The sequence below is a fragment of the Atheta coriaria genome, unplaced genomic scaffold, assembly GCF_025399875.1.
Source record: "Atheta coriaria isolate IRGN ID8LTWV9N9 unplaced genomic scaffold, Caltech_Dcor_3.1 hic_scaffold_9_pilon, whole genome shotgun sequence".
Classification (NCBI taxonomy): domain Eukaryota; kingdom Metazoa; phylum Arthropoda; class Insecta; order Coleoptera; family Staphylinidae; genus Dalotia; species Dalotia coriaria.
This window is the reverse complement of record NW_027045451.1, coordinates 6,743,136-6,759,492: the sequence shown is the minus strand read 5'-3', so window position 1 is coordinate 6,759,492 and position 16,357 is coordinate 6,743,136. Positions and strand designations below refer to the sequence as shown.

The 16,357-nt window shown below is 36.5% G+C and overlaps 2 protein-coding genes and 1 long non-coding RNA gene across 3 annotated transcripts; 2 read left to right on the top strand and 1 right to left on the bottom strand.

Annotated features, from left to right (window-relative positions):
- Positions 1-27: 27 nt before the first annotated feature.
- LOC135799259 (tubulin beta-1 chain) lies at positions 28-3,067 on the bottom strand. Its single transcript, XM_065312284.1, has 2 exons — positions 2,910-3,067; positions 28-1,447 (listed from the first exon to the last, which is right to left on the bottom strand). The coding sequence occupies exons 1-2, from the start codon at positions 2,964-2,966 to the stop codon at positions 161-163; spliced, it is 1,344 nt and encodes a 447-aa protein (XP_065168356.1). The 5' UTR covers positions 2,967-3,067; the 3' UTR covers positions 28-160.
- Positions 3,068-8,483: 5,416 nt separating this feature from the next.
- Positions 8,484-9,898, top strand: LOC135799261 (uncharacterized). The gene is made up of 2 exons (XM_065312286.1): positions 8,484-8,847; positions 9,082-9,898. The coding sequence occupies exons 1-2, from the start codon at positions 8,706-8,708 to the stop codon at positions 9,711-9,713; spliced, it is 774 nt and encodes a 257-aa protein (XP_065168358.1). The 5' UTR covers positions 8,484-8,705; the 3' UTR covers positions 9,714-9,898.
- Positions 9,899-14,619: 4,721 nt separating this feature from the next.
- LOC135798909 (uncharacterized) lies at positions 14,620-15,383 on the top strand. The gene is made up of 2 exons (XR_010549801.1): positions 14,620-14,843; positions 14,892-15,383. It is a non-coding gene; the product is annotated as an uncharacterized lncRNA (long non-coding RNA).
- The last annotated feature ends 974 nt before the right edge of the window (positions 15,384-16,357 follow it).

Sequence of the window (16,357 nt, the reverse complement as noted above, 5' to 3'; positions counted from 1 at the left end):
AAGCAAGAAAAACAAGTCAGTCTTGAATAAGTTAAGTAATTATGTATTCGATGGGAATGTGTTTCTGTACAAAAAATAATGTTCACAAATAGAAATAAAGCATCAGATCAAACTGCTCCAGCGATGTTTAAAGGATAAAGTAAAAGTTATTAATACAAATTTAGTTCTCATCGACTTCTTGTTCGGCTTCCTCATCGAATTCGGCATCCTCATCGGCGGTAGCCTCCTGGTATTGCTGGTACTCGGAGACCAAGTCGTTCATGTTAGATTCGGCTTCAGTGAATTCCATCTCGTCCATGCCCTCGCCAGTGTACCAATGCAAGAAAGCCTTACGCCTGAACATAGCAGTGAATTGTTCGCTGATGCGCTTGAACAATTCCTGGATAGCGGTGGAGTTGCCGATGAAGGTGGCAGACATCTTCAGACCACGTGGTGGGATGTCACAGACGGCAGTCTTGACGTTGTTGGGGATCCATTCAACGAAGTAGCTGCTGTTCTTGTTCTGAATGTTGAGCATCTGTTCGTCGACCTCCTTCATGGACATGCGTCCTCTGAAGACGGCGGCGACGGTGAGGTAGCGGCCGTGGCGTGGATCGCAAGCAGCCATCATGTTCTTGGCGTCGAACATTTGCTGGGTGAGCTCCGGAACGGTCAAGGCCCTGTATTGTTGGCTGCCGCGCGAGGTCAATGGGGCGAATCCAGGCATGAAGAAATGGAGACGCGGGAATGGCACCATGTTGACGGCGAGCTTACGCAGATCGGCGTTCAATTGACCCGGGAAACGGAGGCAGGTAGTGACGCCAGACATGGTGAGTGACACGAGATGGTTAAGATCACCGTATGTGGGGGTGGTGAGCTTCAGCGTCCTGAAGCAGATATCGTAGAGAGCTTCATTATCAATGCAGTAGGTCTCGTCGGTGTTCTCAACGAGCTGGTGAACAGATAAGGTGGCATTGTAGGGTTCAACGACGGTGTCAGACACCTTCGGCGACGGTACAACCGAATAGGTGTTCATGATCCTGTCGGGGTATTCTTCACGGATCTTAGAGATGAGCAATGTGCCCATGCCGGATCCGGTACCGCCGCCAAGCGAATGTGTCAGTTGGAATCCCTGCAGGCAATCGCAGGATTCCGCCTCTTTCCGCACGACATCGAGAACCGAGTCGACGAGTTCAGCACCTTCCGTGTAGTGTCCCTTAGCCCAGTTGTTACCAGCGCCGGACTGTCCAAACACGAAGTTATCCGGACGGAAAATCTGTCCGAAAGGTCCCGAGCGGACAGAGTCCATGGTGCCGGGTTCCAGATCGACAAGAATGGCACGAGGTACATATTTGCCGCCGGATGCTTCATTGTAGTATACGTTAATCCTCTCCAATTGAAGGTCAGAATCGCCATGGTACGCACCAGTTGGGTCAATGCCGTGCTCGTCGGAGATGATCTCCCAGAACTGTAAAACAGAAGTGACAACACTGCGTTAAAACACTTCGTTCCAGTGCCCGTCACGATGAGTGATCATTTAGCATATGGTCGGCGAAGGTCAGTTTGCAACTAACAAGCCATTGCTTATGTTAATATCGCGCAACATGACTCAAGTCACCTCTATATATAACCATTTTAAGACGCTTACGTAGGTAGGCTCACACCCGTCCCGTCAATATGAATTTAATTTAATTAAACAATCGTATTGTGCTTAATCAGGTAATTACAGCAGATTTGAATGTGTCTTAATGTGCGCGAAAACAATGAGACCAATGGTTGGAAAAAGGCGCAACGCAAAAGTAGCACTCGATAATGAACAATTCTAGAACATGTGGCACAATAGCGAAAGGCATGTACCGAAAACACATTCTAGCTCACACATGCCCCAAAAGGAAGTAAAAAACTATGCAAACTAACTGTGAGATAGAAAGGATGCGCGTCGATTGTAGTGTGCCCCCGGATCGAATAGGCGTGTACCGGCACGGCACGTAGATGGATTAGTTCAATAAATTCTCATTCCACAGGAACTCGCGCATTGCGATGTGCGCTCGAATGGAAGAGGATGGCGCGGCACGTAGGAAGATACACGCAGCGCAAAAGTTTAACGAACCCGATTATAAATGGTCATGGTTCATGCAACAGCGTACCGAAGTACCGAGCGTGGAATGCTTACGTGTTGCATTATGTTTCAATGTGAAGTTAATATTTAATAACATATTCCAAGAAGAAGAAAAATGAATCTGTATTGGATAATTAGTTTAATATTCTTCATATTTAAGATTATTTAAGGTGAATTGAAATATTGACTGGTTTCTAGTTGGTATTGTTTCGCCCTGTATGCGGTTGTGTGCGCCATGCCGAACATCTGCAGGGTGCGGTCGACCGCTCATATTCTACCTACCCGAGAGGGGTTATATAGATTTTTGGTAGAGCTGTACAACCGTCCGCGCCGCACAACCGGCGAATTGTGTAACGGTTATTTGCCGGCAACTTTTTGTACTTCAACCGACAAATCAAATGCGTACACGAACAACACTTATAAATATCGCGACGTGTCGTACACGGCAAATTTATTGGACTTGAGCGTACAGCTATCAACTAAGCTATCAAGATAATAACTGTTTTATCAAATAAGGTATCAAATGAAGTGCAGATTACAGGTCACAAGATTTTGTTGCAACGTGGCTCGAATTGATTGGCAATAAATAAAACAATGATTCATTTTAGGCGTGACTAAAAAAATGAGTATCCACTGGTGTAATGATGAAGAAACGCTAACGCGTAGCGCAGTGACAAGATGGCCGCGAGTGACGGTTAAAAATACGCTTGCCGGTTGAGCCGCCGCAAAAAAACGCAGCGTGTTGCAAACCGCCATGGCCGCACGTATGCCAATCGATAATCAGTAGATAGATAATAAAAAGTGTAATTACCTTAGCGCCGATCTGGTTACCGCACTGGCCGGCCTGGATGTGTACAATTTCCCTCATGTTGGTTTCGGATTGATTTATAAACTACTTAATTAAAATACGAACGCTTACCACGCAAGATGTGAAGTGAAATGCAGTCTCCTATAGGCGCGAGACTTATTTATACGCTCCCCCACCAACATGGTGGACGCCTTGGTAGTGGCGGGCGCACTCGCGCAACTCGTCGGCGCACTCAAGCGCGAATTCAAATTTACATCGACCGCCGACTTGCATCCAGCCAAGGACCAAATTAATTTTGATTCAATGTCTTATGATTGTGTGTTATAACGCACCCATAACGTTTAGTATTTGCCCATGCGAAAATCAAATTTGAATCGTACGCCACCCTGGCGGAAGCTGCGCGCAACTCAACAAAAAATTCGTTACGCCGGTTAGGTTATCGCAGCGTCCAAAACGACGCATCCCATTTAAATTCAAATTGGAGTCTGCGCCGTTTAGGATTAACGGATTTCTAGTAAACATCAACTGCTGCAATAAAAGTAAACACTGATAATCAATCATTTATGTATACAGAGTGGAGCACGTGGGTAAATGAAGATAATTAGTGTTTATAATTAATGCACATCGATTTTATTTGCAACCTGTTCATATTCCGAGCTAATAAATAACGTAAGTCAGATATTGATTTAAATTCGAGTATTCATTACGTTTACGACATTGCCTTTTATGGCAATCATCATTTCGTATTCGTCTTTTAATGGCAATGAGTCTCATAACAATGTTTTGCTTATTTCATCACCGCTTTCCTTGTTAAATGTTTAAGTTAAGTTGAAGTTCATTTTGTATCGACGGTGTACACCCACGAAGACACCGAAAGAAAGATCAACCAATTACAATTAACCGACTCAATCAGGTCAGCAAAGCACTCAGCAGAGTTCCACACGATTCGCTGTTCTCGGTAATTGAATGTTGTGGCACGAGCATGTGTGCATTACAAATCAAAATTAACACTATTTGCAAGAATTGTAAGTAAGTAGGTATAACTCTATGGTGGATTCATGCACGCTTGCAACAAGTAATTTACTATTAACAAAAGAAATCGTTTCTATCTAGATCAACAGTTGTCGACTTGCCGATATTAAAAATTGTTTTGGAATATGAATAACAACCACTCAGAACAACTACACCTCTTCATCTCTTCGGTAGTAATAAATTAATTAATATTATATACGGAGTCGTTTGTGGTTGGCCTCAGTGCCATAAAATATAGCAAATTATATGTAGGTATACGAGAATGTACGTTCTACGTTGTACAAAATGGCAGCCCAAAAACAAGTTTATGAATGAATTGAATCGAAACCAAATTTAGGTACATACATCTTTTGATATTGTACTAATTACTACATTGAACGTCTTATTATTCTATTTTATAATCGAGTGCAGAGGTGTTGAATACGCTTGAAGCCCATGCTGTTATTGCACTTAACCTTCACGGAACTACAACTTGTATGTTCAAACAGTTTTTAGACAGCATATCGATACAGTCATACAGTTGAGAGTTGGATACAGTTTCTATCGCAGTTTATGCCTGCACGCAAACATCAAACACTCGACACTCTGCGATCTCAATGCATTCAACAAAAACGCGCTTGTATTCGCGTGGGAAGACAACTCGCGTAGTTTCGTTCATTCAAATGGTTTATTAGACTACAACAACCTCAAGTGAAACCTACGTAGTGCACAATCTAGTATAGGTTCAGGATTTAAGTCATAAACAGCGGAAACAAATGAAAGTAGAATGTTTTCATAATTTTGCTATTGGTTGTTCATGATAGGCGGGGACAAGAAGATAATCTGGTTTATTTTCTATTGGTTGAATTGTTTTACTTATGATGACATCGATAGGAAGGCTTATGTTTTATTGTTTAATTATTTTATTATCTCTGTTAGCCTAATAGTACTAAGATTCTCATGGAATTTCCACCATTCTCGACTGCATTTGCTTTTCTTTTCAAAGATTAGATTAGATAAAGTTTTATTAAAAATATTCTTAAACAGGTAAATTCAAAAACGTATCTTTTTTCTATAACATCAATATATTTGAACTCAAACTCAAAAATTACAGCAACGTTGCATTCAACGTGTTTACACTTTCAGTGAAAATTCCCACCAACTCATGACCATGACGACATCATCAAAAATATTTATAATCTTAGTTTATTACTAGAAACAAACATTTAATATTTATAGCAGAAAACATGTAATTTTAATTTTTTAATCTGCTTTCCCTAATTCTATCATCTTTTGTTTTTATAGACCGATAGTACGGTAGTAAATCTATTGACAAAAGTAAATAATGAACGTTCGTTATTTCCGAGACAAGCTGGTGCAGCCGCAGTGAAGATGCGAACGAAGAACGAGTGAGGAAAAGGTTTCGACCACTGCTATAAATAGTGAAGACGAAATTAAATCGCGGTATTAAAGGCATTGTGCATCTATATATGCTGTAGAAATCTCTTTGACTTAGCAGTCATAAATACCAGCACGTACTGGTTTAGTGCATCGTTCTAAGCTTTAATGACATGCGTATAATTGAATCTGATGCATGTGGTCTATGCGTGTCCACGTACTTTTTGATGTTCTGCTTTCGAAATTCATAAAATTGGCAAAAAATAACGAAAATCTGAATAAAACCAAACAATATTCTAAATAATTGAAAAGTGAGCTTGTTAAGTGTTAAGCATTATAATTAAAAGTCAAGCTTTGCGGGAGTTTCATGGTTTAATTAGCAAGTTAATTAATTTTTCGGGTGTCTAATAATTTAATGTAGGCTAAGCAGTTGTGGGTGCACAGATAGAAGCGTACAATTACACAGATATCATCGGATGAGTCATCGGCCGCCGCCTCGCCACGTTGGTCGTTGGCTGTTTGTTGGCATGGGGTGCGGGGCGGCGGCCGTACTGCGTGCTAACAGGCACTATTGATGTTACAAACTCGCACACACATACTCTACATCCACATCCCATGGCAATGGTTACTGTCATTGCCGACCTCGACAATTAACCTTTGATTTTTAAATTTTCTCTTTGTCCATAGTCCATGATATAATTTCTCTAGTTGAAAAAAGTAATAATTTTGTGTAATACAATTATATGTATTTATCATGTCAAAGAGTCAAAGGTTCATGAAAACAAATGACAGCAGATGATTCATCGTTTTCACTCCTCGTAAAAATCACCAAAAACACGCAACTCAATATACATGCACTAAAACGAAAGTGAGTAGTCGGTACACTATATACAAGCATTCAAACCTTGCAACCGATCCCAAATATGGAGGCAGTTTTCCATTAACATGTTTCTGTTTTACGAGACACCACTGCTTTTACATAACAAGCTTGATTTTCTCTAAGATTCGACGAGAATCTCCCTCCTCACTTGTTCAAACCTGCCTCATCACTCTTGCATGTAGAACATTGTTCCACATCAAAATTTTATCAAGGACTTTGTGGTGAACGAACCTGCTGAATCTAGTCGACGTTAGTTTTTGTTTCTTGTTCGTTACTGATCGAAAATAGAAGTTTAGAAAAAAAAACTGAATTACTATTATACCTGTCGACAATGGTTTTATAGTTATAGCATTCGTCGAAAACGAGGGCAAGCACCCCATTTAAACAATCAAATATACATTTGTAAATGTTGTACATCCAAGGTAACAGCAATAGAAAAAATAATCGGACGGGAATCGTGTTTATACGTGTCATTAATCGCATCTGTTTCCGTTTATTGATTTTATATCTTTTATATCTTCATCCTGCACTTTTCCTTTATTTAATCAATTACGACTTGCAGTTCCGAGGCGTGCCGCGCAAACGTAGAAGAAGAACGCAGGCCCCGGCAGGCCTTGCGTCTGGTTTATGCATGAATGTCTATCGATCGATGAAAGCATTACGTTTCTACAAGTGTACAAGTGTACTGTTACACTATGGTATAAATGAAGGAAACTATGGTATATACTTATAAACACACAGAAAATAAACAATATTTGTACTATTTTTGTTTTTTCACGGTAACATTTATAATTTAAACCTTTAAATTGAATTCGGTATGAGTAATATATTTAATGACACTGAGCGGAAGAATGAGTCATCTATGTGTACATTCATTACACTTGTGGATTATTCCTACCTTTGCCATTTTTTTAATTCTCATTTCAAAGGTGCTCATGCGATAAATTTTTAGATTTAGAAAGTAAAAACTAAAAAAAAAATAACGAGATACTAACTGGGAGAACATTTATTTATCTTGTTGATTTATTTTCATTCAAGATACAAGTTCAAACTAACACTAAATTTAGATCTGTCTGATCTGGTTGATCTTCTGATATTAGACACGAAGAAATATTTTGCATGCGATCGTCTAACAATATACATGACATTTTACTTCAAGACATTATTAATAAACTGAACTATAACGTAGCAGTTTATTTTGAATGTTTTTAATAAATAGTAGTGAAAATAATAAAAAAAATCTTTTAAAATTAAAAATATGTGAGTAATTTTACAAATAAATAAAATATAAGTCAAAATACACCTGATTACAGGTATTAGTTACTAAACAATATCATAAGTCCAAATCTATTAAGACTCATCGAAAACCACTCAAAATTATAATGAAAATAGTCATTGTTTTTGTGCATATCTAAAACCCCGACACAATCAGAAAATTATACAATCTGAGTACAAAATCTGTCTAAGATATTTTTATATTTTCACGTATATTATACGTGTATGTGTCATCAATACATGAAAGTGGCACAAAATGGTACAAATTGTTTCCCTTCATTGATTCATATCATTGACAGCATTGTTTCCGACTCTTCTTGTAATCATAACTGCTATGTTTACAGAATAATGCACGATTTTCTCATACGAAGTGAATGTAATTCAATGTCATGATCAAGATTCATTTTATCACACGGTTGGTTGTAAAAACGAAAAAAGTACATCATTTTGTATGACTGTGTGAAATATTAACATATTTGCATCAAAAAAGTTGAAGTAAAAATGTTAAAACTACATCTATATTTCTTCAATGGTTTAATGAATGTGTAGGAGAGTGAATTGAAAGAATTCATCATGAGACATTGCTTGAGATTTATATGAGAAAAGTTTTATACTTACAGCGATTCAGTACATACCTATTTGAATTGTAAATTTTGTGGGTGAATATATTTTTATTGTTGTGATATCACATGTGATAAAGATGTAAAAATAGCAAGTGTATTGTAAAAACTTTATGGCCTTCACATGTTGTAACGTCTAACATATCGATTTTCTTCCGAATACATATAATATTTTGCATTGGTGAACGTCCTGAATGGAATTTTAAGGTAAACCCTTTTATATTTATACATTTTGTAAATTTCCAAGTTGAAAAGCAGGATGAGACCAACTTAAGAGTATGAAAAATATCTTGAGGCGTCTCCCAGAGCGCAGACGCCTCAAAAACTCAAAATATATCGATATAAATATCACTACTACAGCACGAGTGCGATGTGCACGAGTCAACCAAGCTTTCTACCTGCTTGCAATCATGTTGGCAACGTTGCGTCCCAAGTTTCAAACCGGTTTATGGTTGCGCAGGTTGCGCGCGCAGGCGTTTATTGTATGATGACCTCGTAAGTGATCGAAGTGGGGAGCAGCTACCGGATCGGCAATGTCGATTTGCCGGTTCCAAATGGCCAAATCAGTTTCCAACTACGGTTTTCGTCGCGCGTTGCCCACAATCATCGTACAACATGGAAAACGTTAAAATGAAGCAACTCGTACAAGAAATCAAAAAGCACGAGGTGTTGTACAATTATAACGTTCCTGGTTATTCGAGTAAGGAGATCTGCGATGCAGCGTGGCTTGTCGTTGCAGCTGCATGTGATATGCCAGGTACGACGGAGTGGTTTATTTTTGTATAAATATGTAAATTCAGCTATTTTCAAGCGTACATTTTGTGTTGCTGAGGTCAAATGAGGATTAAAAGCAACGTTATTGTAAAATTACTCCAAAATTACAACATGTTTTTTAAAACTTAAACTTGTTGTCAATGATTAGTTACAATATGACATAAACTGTACTTAACGCGAATCCAACATTAATCCCTTTCAATGTAATTGATTACAGCGGCTGAGTGTAAGGAGAAATGGCGGAATATCCGCACTGTATACATACGAAAAGTAAGAAACAATCGCAAACCATTACCAAACGGTTATGCAAGAAGGCGGACCAAATACTACTTAGAGGATGACATGGAGTTTTGCCTACCATTCATTAAACCACTGAATCCTGACGCGACCCCAATTAAAAAAATGAAAACTGAATTTGAAGAAGAGACTGTCGCTTTCGAATTGTCGCCATATTTGTCATCTCCAGAACCATCATCAGAGTCCGAATCTTCTGAATCGCATGGACATGGACATGGAACAATGTTACCATCGTCAAGTAATCATGTGTCGAAACGACTCTCTTCTCGCCCTGCAGGAACAGCGCCCAAGAGAAAACTTCGAAATTCTTCGCCTGCGGATGAAGAAGAAGACGAATATGCAGCGGAGCACTATAATTCAAAAGAACTACGGATAGATCCGATGTCTACAATGGTGAATATTGATGCAACGAATTCACATAATGCCGAACGGAAAGAAGCGCTTCGAATGTTTTTACTCAGCTTAATTCCTGAAGTGGAAGAATTTACGGATTTTCAAATTAATTTATTTAAACGGAGAATATTTGGACTTATTGACGAGATATCATCGTAGTTGTAATGAACTGGATGATACCAAATATGTCGTCGGGTCGAAAACTTTCACGCAAAGAGAAAATATTTACGGCGACGCAATCTGAAGATAAATGCTAAATATAGCATTGAGTGTTTTTGTGACTTTTGACCTTAACATGTTTTGGGGTTGTGTATATATTTTCGAATAAAATGTGATTCGATTTATTTACATTTAATATAAATACGCAAAAAAATGGTGGAGTTCTATTGATTATGTTAATATAATTAAATTATACAATACGAATGCACGAAGAATGCGTAACACGCAAATGGCTATTTGGTTTTATGAAGTTTTAATATCTTTTTTCATGTTCAAACGACGCCAGTTCACCGAAATAGGGAAATATTGAGAAAGTAATTTGTTTTGCTTATAGCTGTTCCTAGAAGGATTAATATTTTATATAATCACAAATAAGATGTATAAAAATTCTTGACAAATCATTTTCAATCGATGAATTGCGTAATTTATCAAATGGAACTGAAAAGTGGGTATTAATGTTAATCCATATAAAGTTTGATATGATAGCAATGAACAAATAGAATCGAAGCGAAAAGAATAGCTGAAAGTAGTACACTGACGAGTATTATTTTCGACTATGTACCTATATTTTCATGCGGCAACGCTGTGGCTTATTTTTGGGGAACCTCCCCAAATGACGTAATTTTCCCGTGTCACGTAGACCGAACACGATACACAACCATTCTGGGTCTACGCGTAGTATCAATGCCTTGCATGACTCATACACTTATTAACTATATAACCATCGTGGGGAATCGAAAACGCACTCATACACACCTAGAATTTCAACGATCGGTATATCCGACCAAACAAATGAATTTGTTTTGTTCACCACTGTGTAGGTTTATGAATTAGCATCGAATACATTTGTTTTTATTTGTATAAACACTTACAGAACCAAATTTGTCCACAGCCAGGCAATGTCACACCCTGCATTTAAAAATGCCGGCGTTATTTTATAATATTTGCCCTTAATTTTTAGATTTCCTTAAAGTAAATTTGCTAAATTTGTTCTACGAGTTCAAATAGAATGTTTGAGTAAACACTCAGAGAGTCACAGATGCAAGCAAATGGTTTGTAGTCCATCGCATAACTTCTAACAGTAAACTTGAACTTTTGTAGACAAAAAATGCAGAATCTTATCGTCAACATTCCACAATTTATACTACTAGAACGAAACGAAACGAAAGCGCACTGCTAAAACTATATTCCACTCAAAACATCACACCACATGAATATTTATAATATTAAAGCTATAATTTAAAATAATAAATTGAGTTGTTTCGCAGCGTGATAGGAAGCATTCAGTCTACTACTCATACTCATTTGATGGATGTCTACCATACTAAGCAAGTGTGTAAATTATTCGATGATTGCAAATTCAATGTTCAACTACTACGCCAAGATTACTATCGTTGGGAACGTAGCGTCATCGTCAGCGAACCATTACTCTATATGGACAATTACAACCTGCACTTTGTGTTTGTTAACACCTACGCGATTTTCATTTTAAAATGGATCTAATATACGCTCTGAAGTATTTGAGTTGTGGTGTTATGCGTTGGTGCTGGAACTAGACTTACAAGATCGGTCAGTGAATAAAAAAGCATGGTTATTGTTATTGCTTTCGCTATATTTAGCAGCGAGTTAGTTAGCATTTAAGTCAATGGGAGACGAGTTTAATAAGGATGTCGTTCGTTCGCCGCTTGCAAATGATGACGTCGTGCAAACTCAAACTAGCTGAACATCTTCAATAAAAAGCACAAGTAGAAATTGTGAAATTTGCTTTAAATATGGAATTTAGATTCAGAAAATTGAATCATTACTTATTAACTATTTTATTTCATTTATCAAATAGTAATTGATAGATTACGTGCCTGTAAACAGTTTAATAGTTTTAAAATAGCGGAATGTAGCAATTCAACGCTATTAACGCATTTATTACATTTTATTGACGTAGAACTTATTGAGTTAAGTGTGAGTTGATAAAAGATTGTTAAATATATCCTTATTTTTCAAGTCTATGCTGTTGTTTTAACAACCAACATGCATTACTAGCATTTTTCACAATCTAGGTAGGTATATAGTTATTTACCACAGAACAAGTGAGTTTCTAATCCTAATTTATTTTTTATTGCCACTTGACCATTTATGTAGCATGCAATTTAGTTTTCTTGTTAAAATATAGATACATCATGTTGAATGACTGCTAAAATTAGATTATTTGTTAATTTTCAACTACAATGACATCATTCTCTAATTTAATCAAAATTTATTATGATAGAAATTTACATAAACTGTAAAGTTGGTTTACAAACACAACCAACAAATAAGTGACGCTTACTTAAGATTTCTTGCTCACATTTCGAAAGAAGATTCACATCATTATCAACCTGCTAGAGTTGAATTGTCTAACAGGCTTACAGTGAAGAAAACAGACGCAGCTACAAAGTAGAATGGACTCGCAAAAACTAATTTGTGTTCTTCGCGTTTGCATTACGGTGCATTACGCTAAAAGCCCGACATAACGTGCGCATCGATAATGCACGAGCGAGTGCTGGTACCGGGCATAAAATGCGTGCGCATGAAACTTTAATTAAAAATTACATATCCAGTGAATATGTGTTAATAGAGTTTAAAGACCTCACTCGCGTATACGCACACACATGAATAAGCTGGCTTGTTGGTTGGTAGCCCGTATGGTCGTACGGCCGTATAAACGAATATGGCATGGTTGACATCCTCCACGCCGTGCACTTTTTTCTTCTCTGTGTCGAAAGCGTCGTAAAAACGATCGTCAAGATTGCGAGCCGCTTTCGAACGGTGTTCGTGCAGAATTCGCCAATTGGCTGTGCCAGTACCAAAACAATATGCATAATTTCTCGGCAAAATGCGTGGAGTATTTCGAATTCTTGGAAATTCGAGTTCAAGTTCAATAATTTTTTTATTCGCACGTATAACTAGCTACTTATAACACATATACACCTACGATTTACTTAATTCGTCACGAATATTGTGTGCTTCACATCGATTGTTTCACATGCTGTCTCAGTTAATTAAAGACACATTAATTGCGCTCTACTTTGACAAAGTTTATTTCTTCTTTACCGACAGGAAGGACAACGCACACATAGTTTACGATGATAAAGTTGCTTATAAAAATAGATGATGGTAATTATTTATGTAGAATGGGCGCAGCCTTCATTAATTTAAGCAATACTTTTTTCAATTGAAAATTAAAGTGAGTTTATTTATTTAGACTCACTACAACGTTGATTTTGTTATTGATTAACGTAATCCGTTATCAGAACAAACTATAATGATAAATATACTTTATGTTGTAATTAGTTAGATAATAATTTTATAATATCAACAATATTTGGCAATTTCACGTAAATAAATTCTTACAAATCATGGACGATTTTAAAAATCTTCGAAAAATTGTTCTTATGCCGTACAACCAACTTTAAGTTAACAATTTGCAGAAATACAAACCTAATTACCATAAAAACATATAAAATACTTAATGAGCGTGTTAAAATCGCGTTATAATGCAAATAACCTATGGTAGTTTGTTAATTATCATGCATGCGACTAATGAGCTCTTTCTGGAAGGTAGTCTATGCATTTCGCCCGAAAATATGAAGCAACGTGTCGTAAAATGATATAAGAAGGCACCATATGTACTTGATGGTAACTTGGTGCCGTGTTGGTTGGTGTGTATGAATCAACTTGACCATATGTTCTCGTGCAACCCACATTCGAGTCGAAATTGTAAAAAACACTTTCTGTTTGCCATTTAAGGCAAGCCCCGGCGTGCCGGTACCAATCTCGGGACATACCACGTAAACGCTGTGACGATGGCGAGACACCCTTTGCGCGTTGCATTAATTTGGTTGAAATTTTGATTGCATTGAGATGGTGCGATCGCCGAAAACGATATAAATAAGCGTTTTAAATAAAAGTTGCACTCCGTTGGCTCCGCGCCTTGCGTCTGATATGGACGGTTTAGTTGCTCGACAGCTTGACTAAAAACGCCATGACGCTTTTAGCGCTTTTGGTTCTTTCGTTTTCCTAATTCTCTATGTACGTTTAGAGCGTAATGCGATTTCTACATGATCCTCCGTTATTGTGTAATTATAAATCCGTAAAAAGGTGAATTAACTCTTATGATGAACGCGCTGGAGTCCAGTTAATCCATTCTTTCATATTATAAGTCAGTTCTCAAATGTGAATGATTTTATAATTTATGAGAAACATATAAATAAAAACTGTACGTGTGCACCTAAGGAAGCATTTAAGAGATTCATTATATATTTAAATTATTGTAATATAACATAGATTGTATCTGCTTTTATATATTTTTGTAGTTTATATTAAATGCAAGAATAATTTCAGAATTTGTCTCCAGGTTCTACAATTACCTACCTGTAATTTGTGTAGTGATGCGTTAAAATATTTCTATTTTACGACTGATTGTTGAATATTTTATACGCAAATTTTAATAATATTCTCATAAAAATATTTTTCATTCACACCTGCGGGTATGAGTTTCTATCTAGTTTAGAAAGAAAAGGGGTGCATTATCTACACATATTTTTGTTGTCTTAAAAAAACTATTTGTTACAGTTACAAATATGTTTGTATTTGCTAAAATGAGTACAATTATTGTCAAATTAAAGCTGTATACAAACAATATATTCAAAAATATTAATATCTGATGGAAACTTTGAAATATATCTGCAATTTGTGAATATTTAGTGTTATTTTAAATTATTCAGCAACAAACACGACGTAATGATTAATATGGGCAGGCTTAATTGTTGTTTTTGATACACATGTCCCCATACTGTCAATTTATCACCAGTATTAACACTAATTATATTCATATTCGGCTAATGAGACTGATTATTATTTGAAAGTCACTTTTTTGACACAATAGACACATTTAAGAGTAGACTAAGCGAATGTCACTGTTGAATGTCACCAAGATCTACAACAGCAATAAATAAAAGCATCAGTTAAACGTTGGAAAGTTAGATCACATAAATCCAACGCGGAATGCGAGTGCCATGATGGAAGCAATTGAAGGTAGCCACTAGAAACGCCGGAGTGCATTTTATTTTTACATCAATTCAGTTGTTTCAGATGCAATGAAAGTTGGGTTTTTATTATACTTGGCTGCTTGTTGCTCTCAGCCTAGTATTGCTTACGCATCGCATCTAAAGCAGAATCATTAGACCGAATTTTATGTTCTTGTAATGGGCACCCGGTTGAATAGAAAGAAGCTGCAACCGCGCCCGTTACCCACTTATTATTTGTTATTAGTTACGCTGCTGTGGTATCGAGAGACTCAAATGATTCAATGCCCTCGTCTTCTCGTTCTAATGATGGCGGCCATAAATATAAAGGAAATTACATCACGTATCGTTTACCGACAAAGTTGACAACCGCAAAACAATAAGAAAATAAACTTCCAATGGAATTAAACTAATCGCTGGTAGACAAACACTGTGCCTAGTTTTTTTTAATATGGTATGGAAATTGTTACAAGTACACTTTGAGTTTAACAAATGCATGTAAGCACAAGACGTCCATACTTTACTATCCAAATATAAATAAGTAAATTGCCGTCATTGTAATTTTTGCTATCGGGTATGATTAGTTTTAGTAGTGGTAGTTTTTGTAAGTTGATGTTAATATTGCGATTCCGAGGCTTGTGATAGGCAACTTTATTGACTTTTATAATTCTTGGATGAATAAATGCTTTTGTTCTATTATGGTTCTATTACGCATTTGTTTTTCACTTTTTTTAAATAATACTTATAATAATATATATAAAATTACTATTACAAATGCGCAATAGTACCATTGTACCTGTGTACCTGTAATCGCTCGCAAGGACACTGATTTCAATCAGCAATATTATTAAATTAAACACCAGAAATTAAACATACTTACTATATAGTAATGGATTAGATATTACATAATAGCTGTTGATAAATTATTTAAAAAATGAATTATTTAAATATATTTAACTTTTATGATTTAATTTCAAGTGAAAAATAAGATAAAGTCAATGAAAATTGATGAAATGCGCTGCTGCGATAACCAATGTGAATGTTTACAATACTTTACAACCACGATATGATAAAAACGCGAGAAGATTTTTAGTCGAAAAAGACATCTTAGCGACATCTCGGAATGACCTTAAAAGTATAATTTGAATGCGACTTTTTGTTTATTAAATCGTTCATGGTTGTAATGTGTGAGTGAATGTACTGAATGACAGAAACTATAAAAATCTGTTATGCTGTTTATAGATCAATGACCTAACTTACTTAATTTGAGTTTTTTAACGCCATATTATAGTTTAAAGGGTTCTCTACACAATCCTTATTTTTCAATCGTTTTAAACTCTTAGAAAGTGCCTTAAAATATACAATTAACAATTAAAAAATTAGCGTTCTTACAGTTTCTCAGCCTCCAATTGTCCGTCAAGAGTCTCTCTCCAAGGTGTTTCTCTCCATTTGATAAAATCCTCAAAACCTTTTGGAAGTACCCTAAAATACCTTTCTAAAATTTCTAATACATTTTTCTAAGCA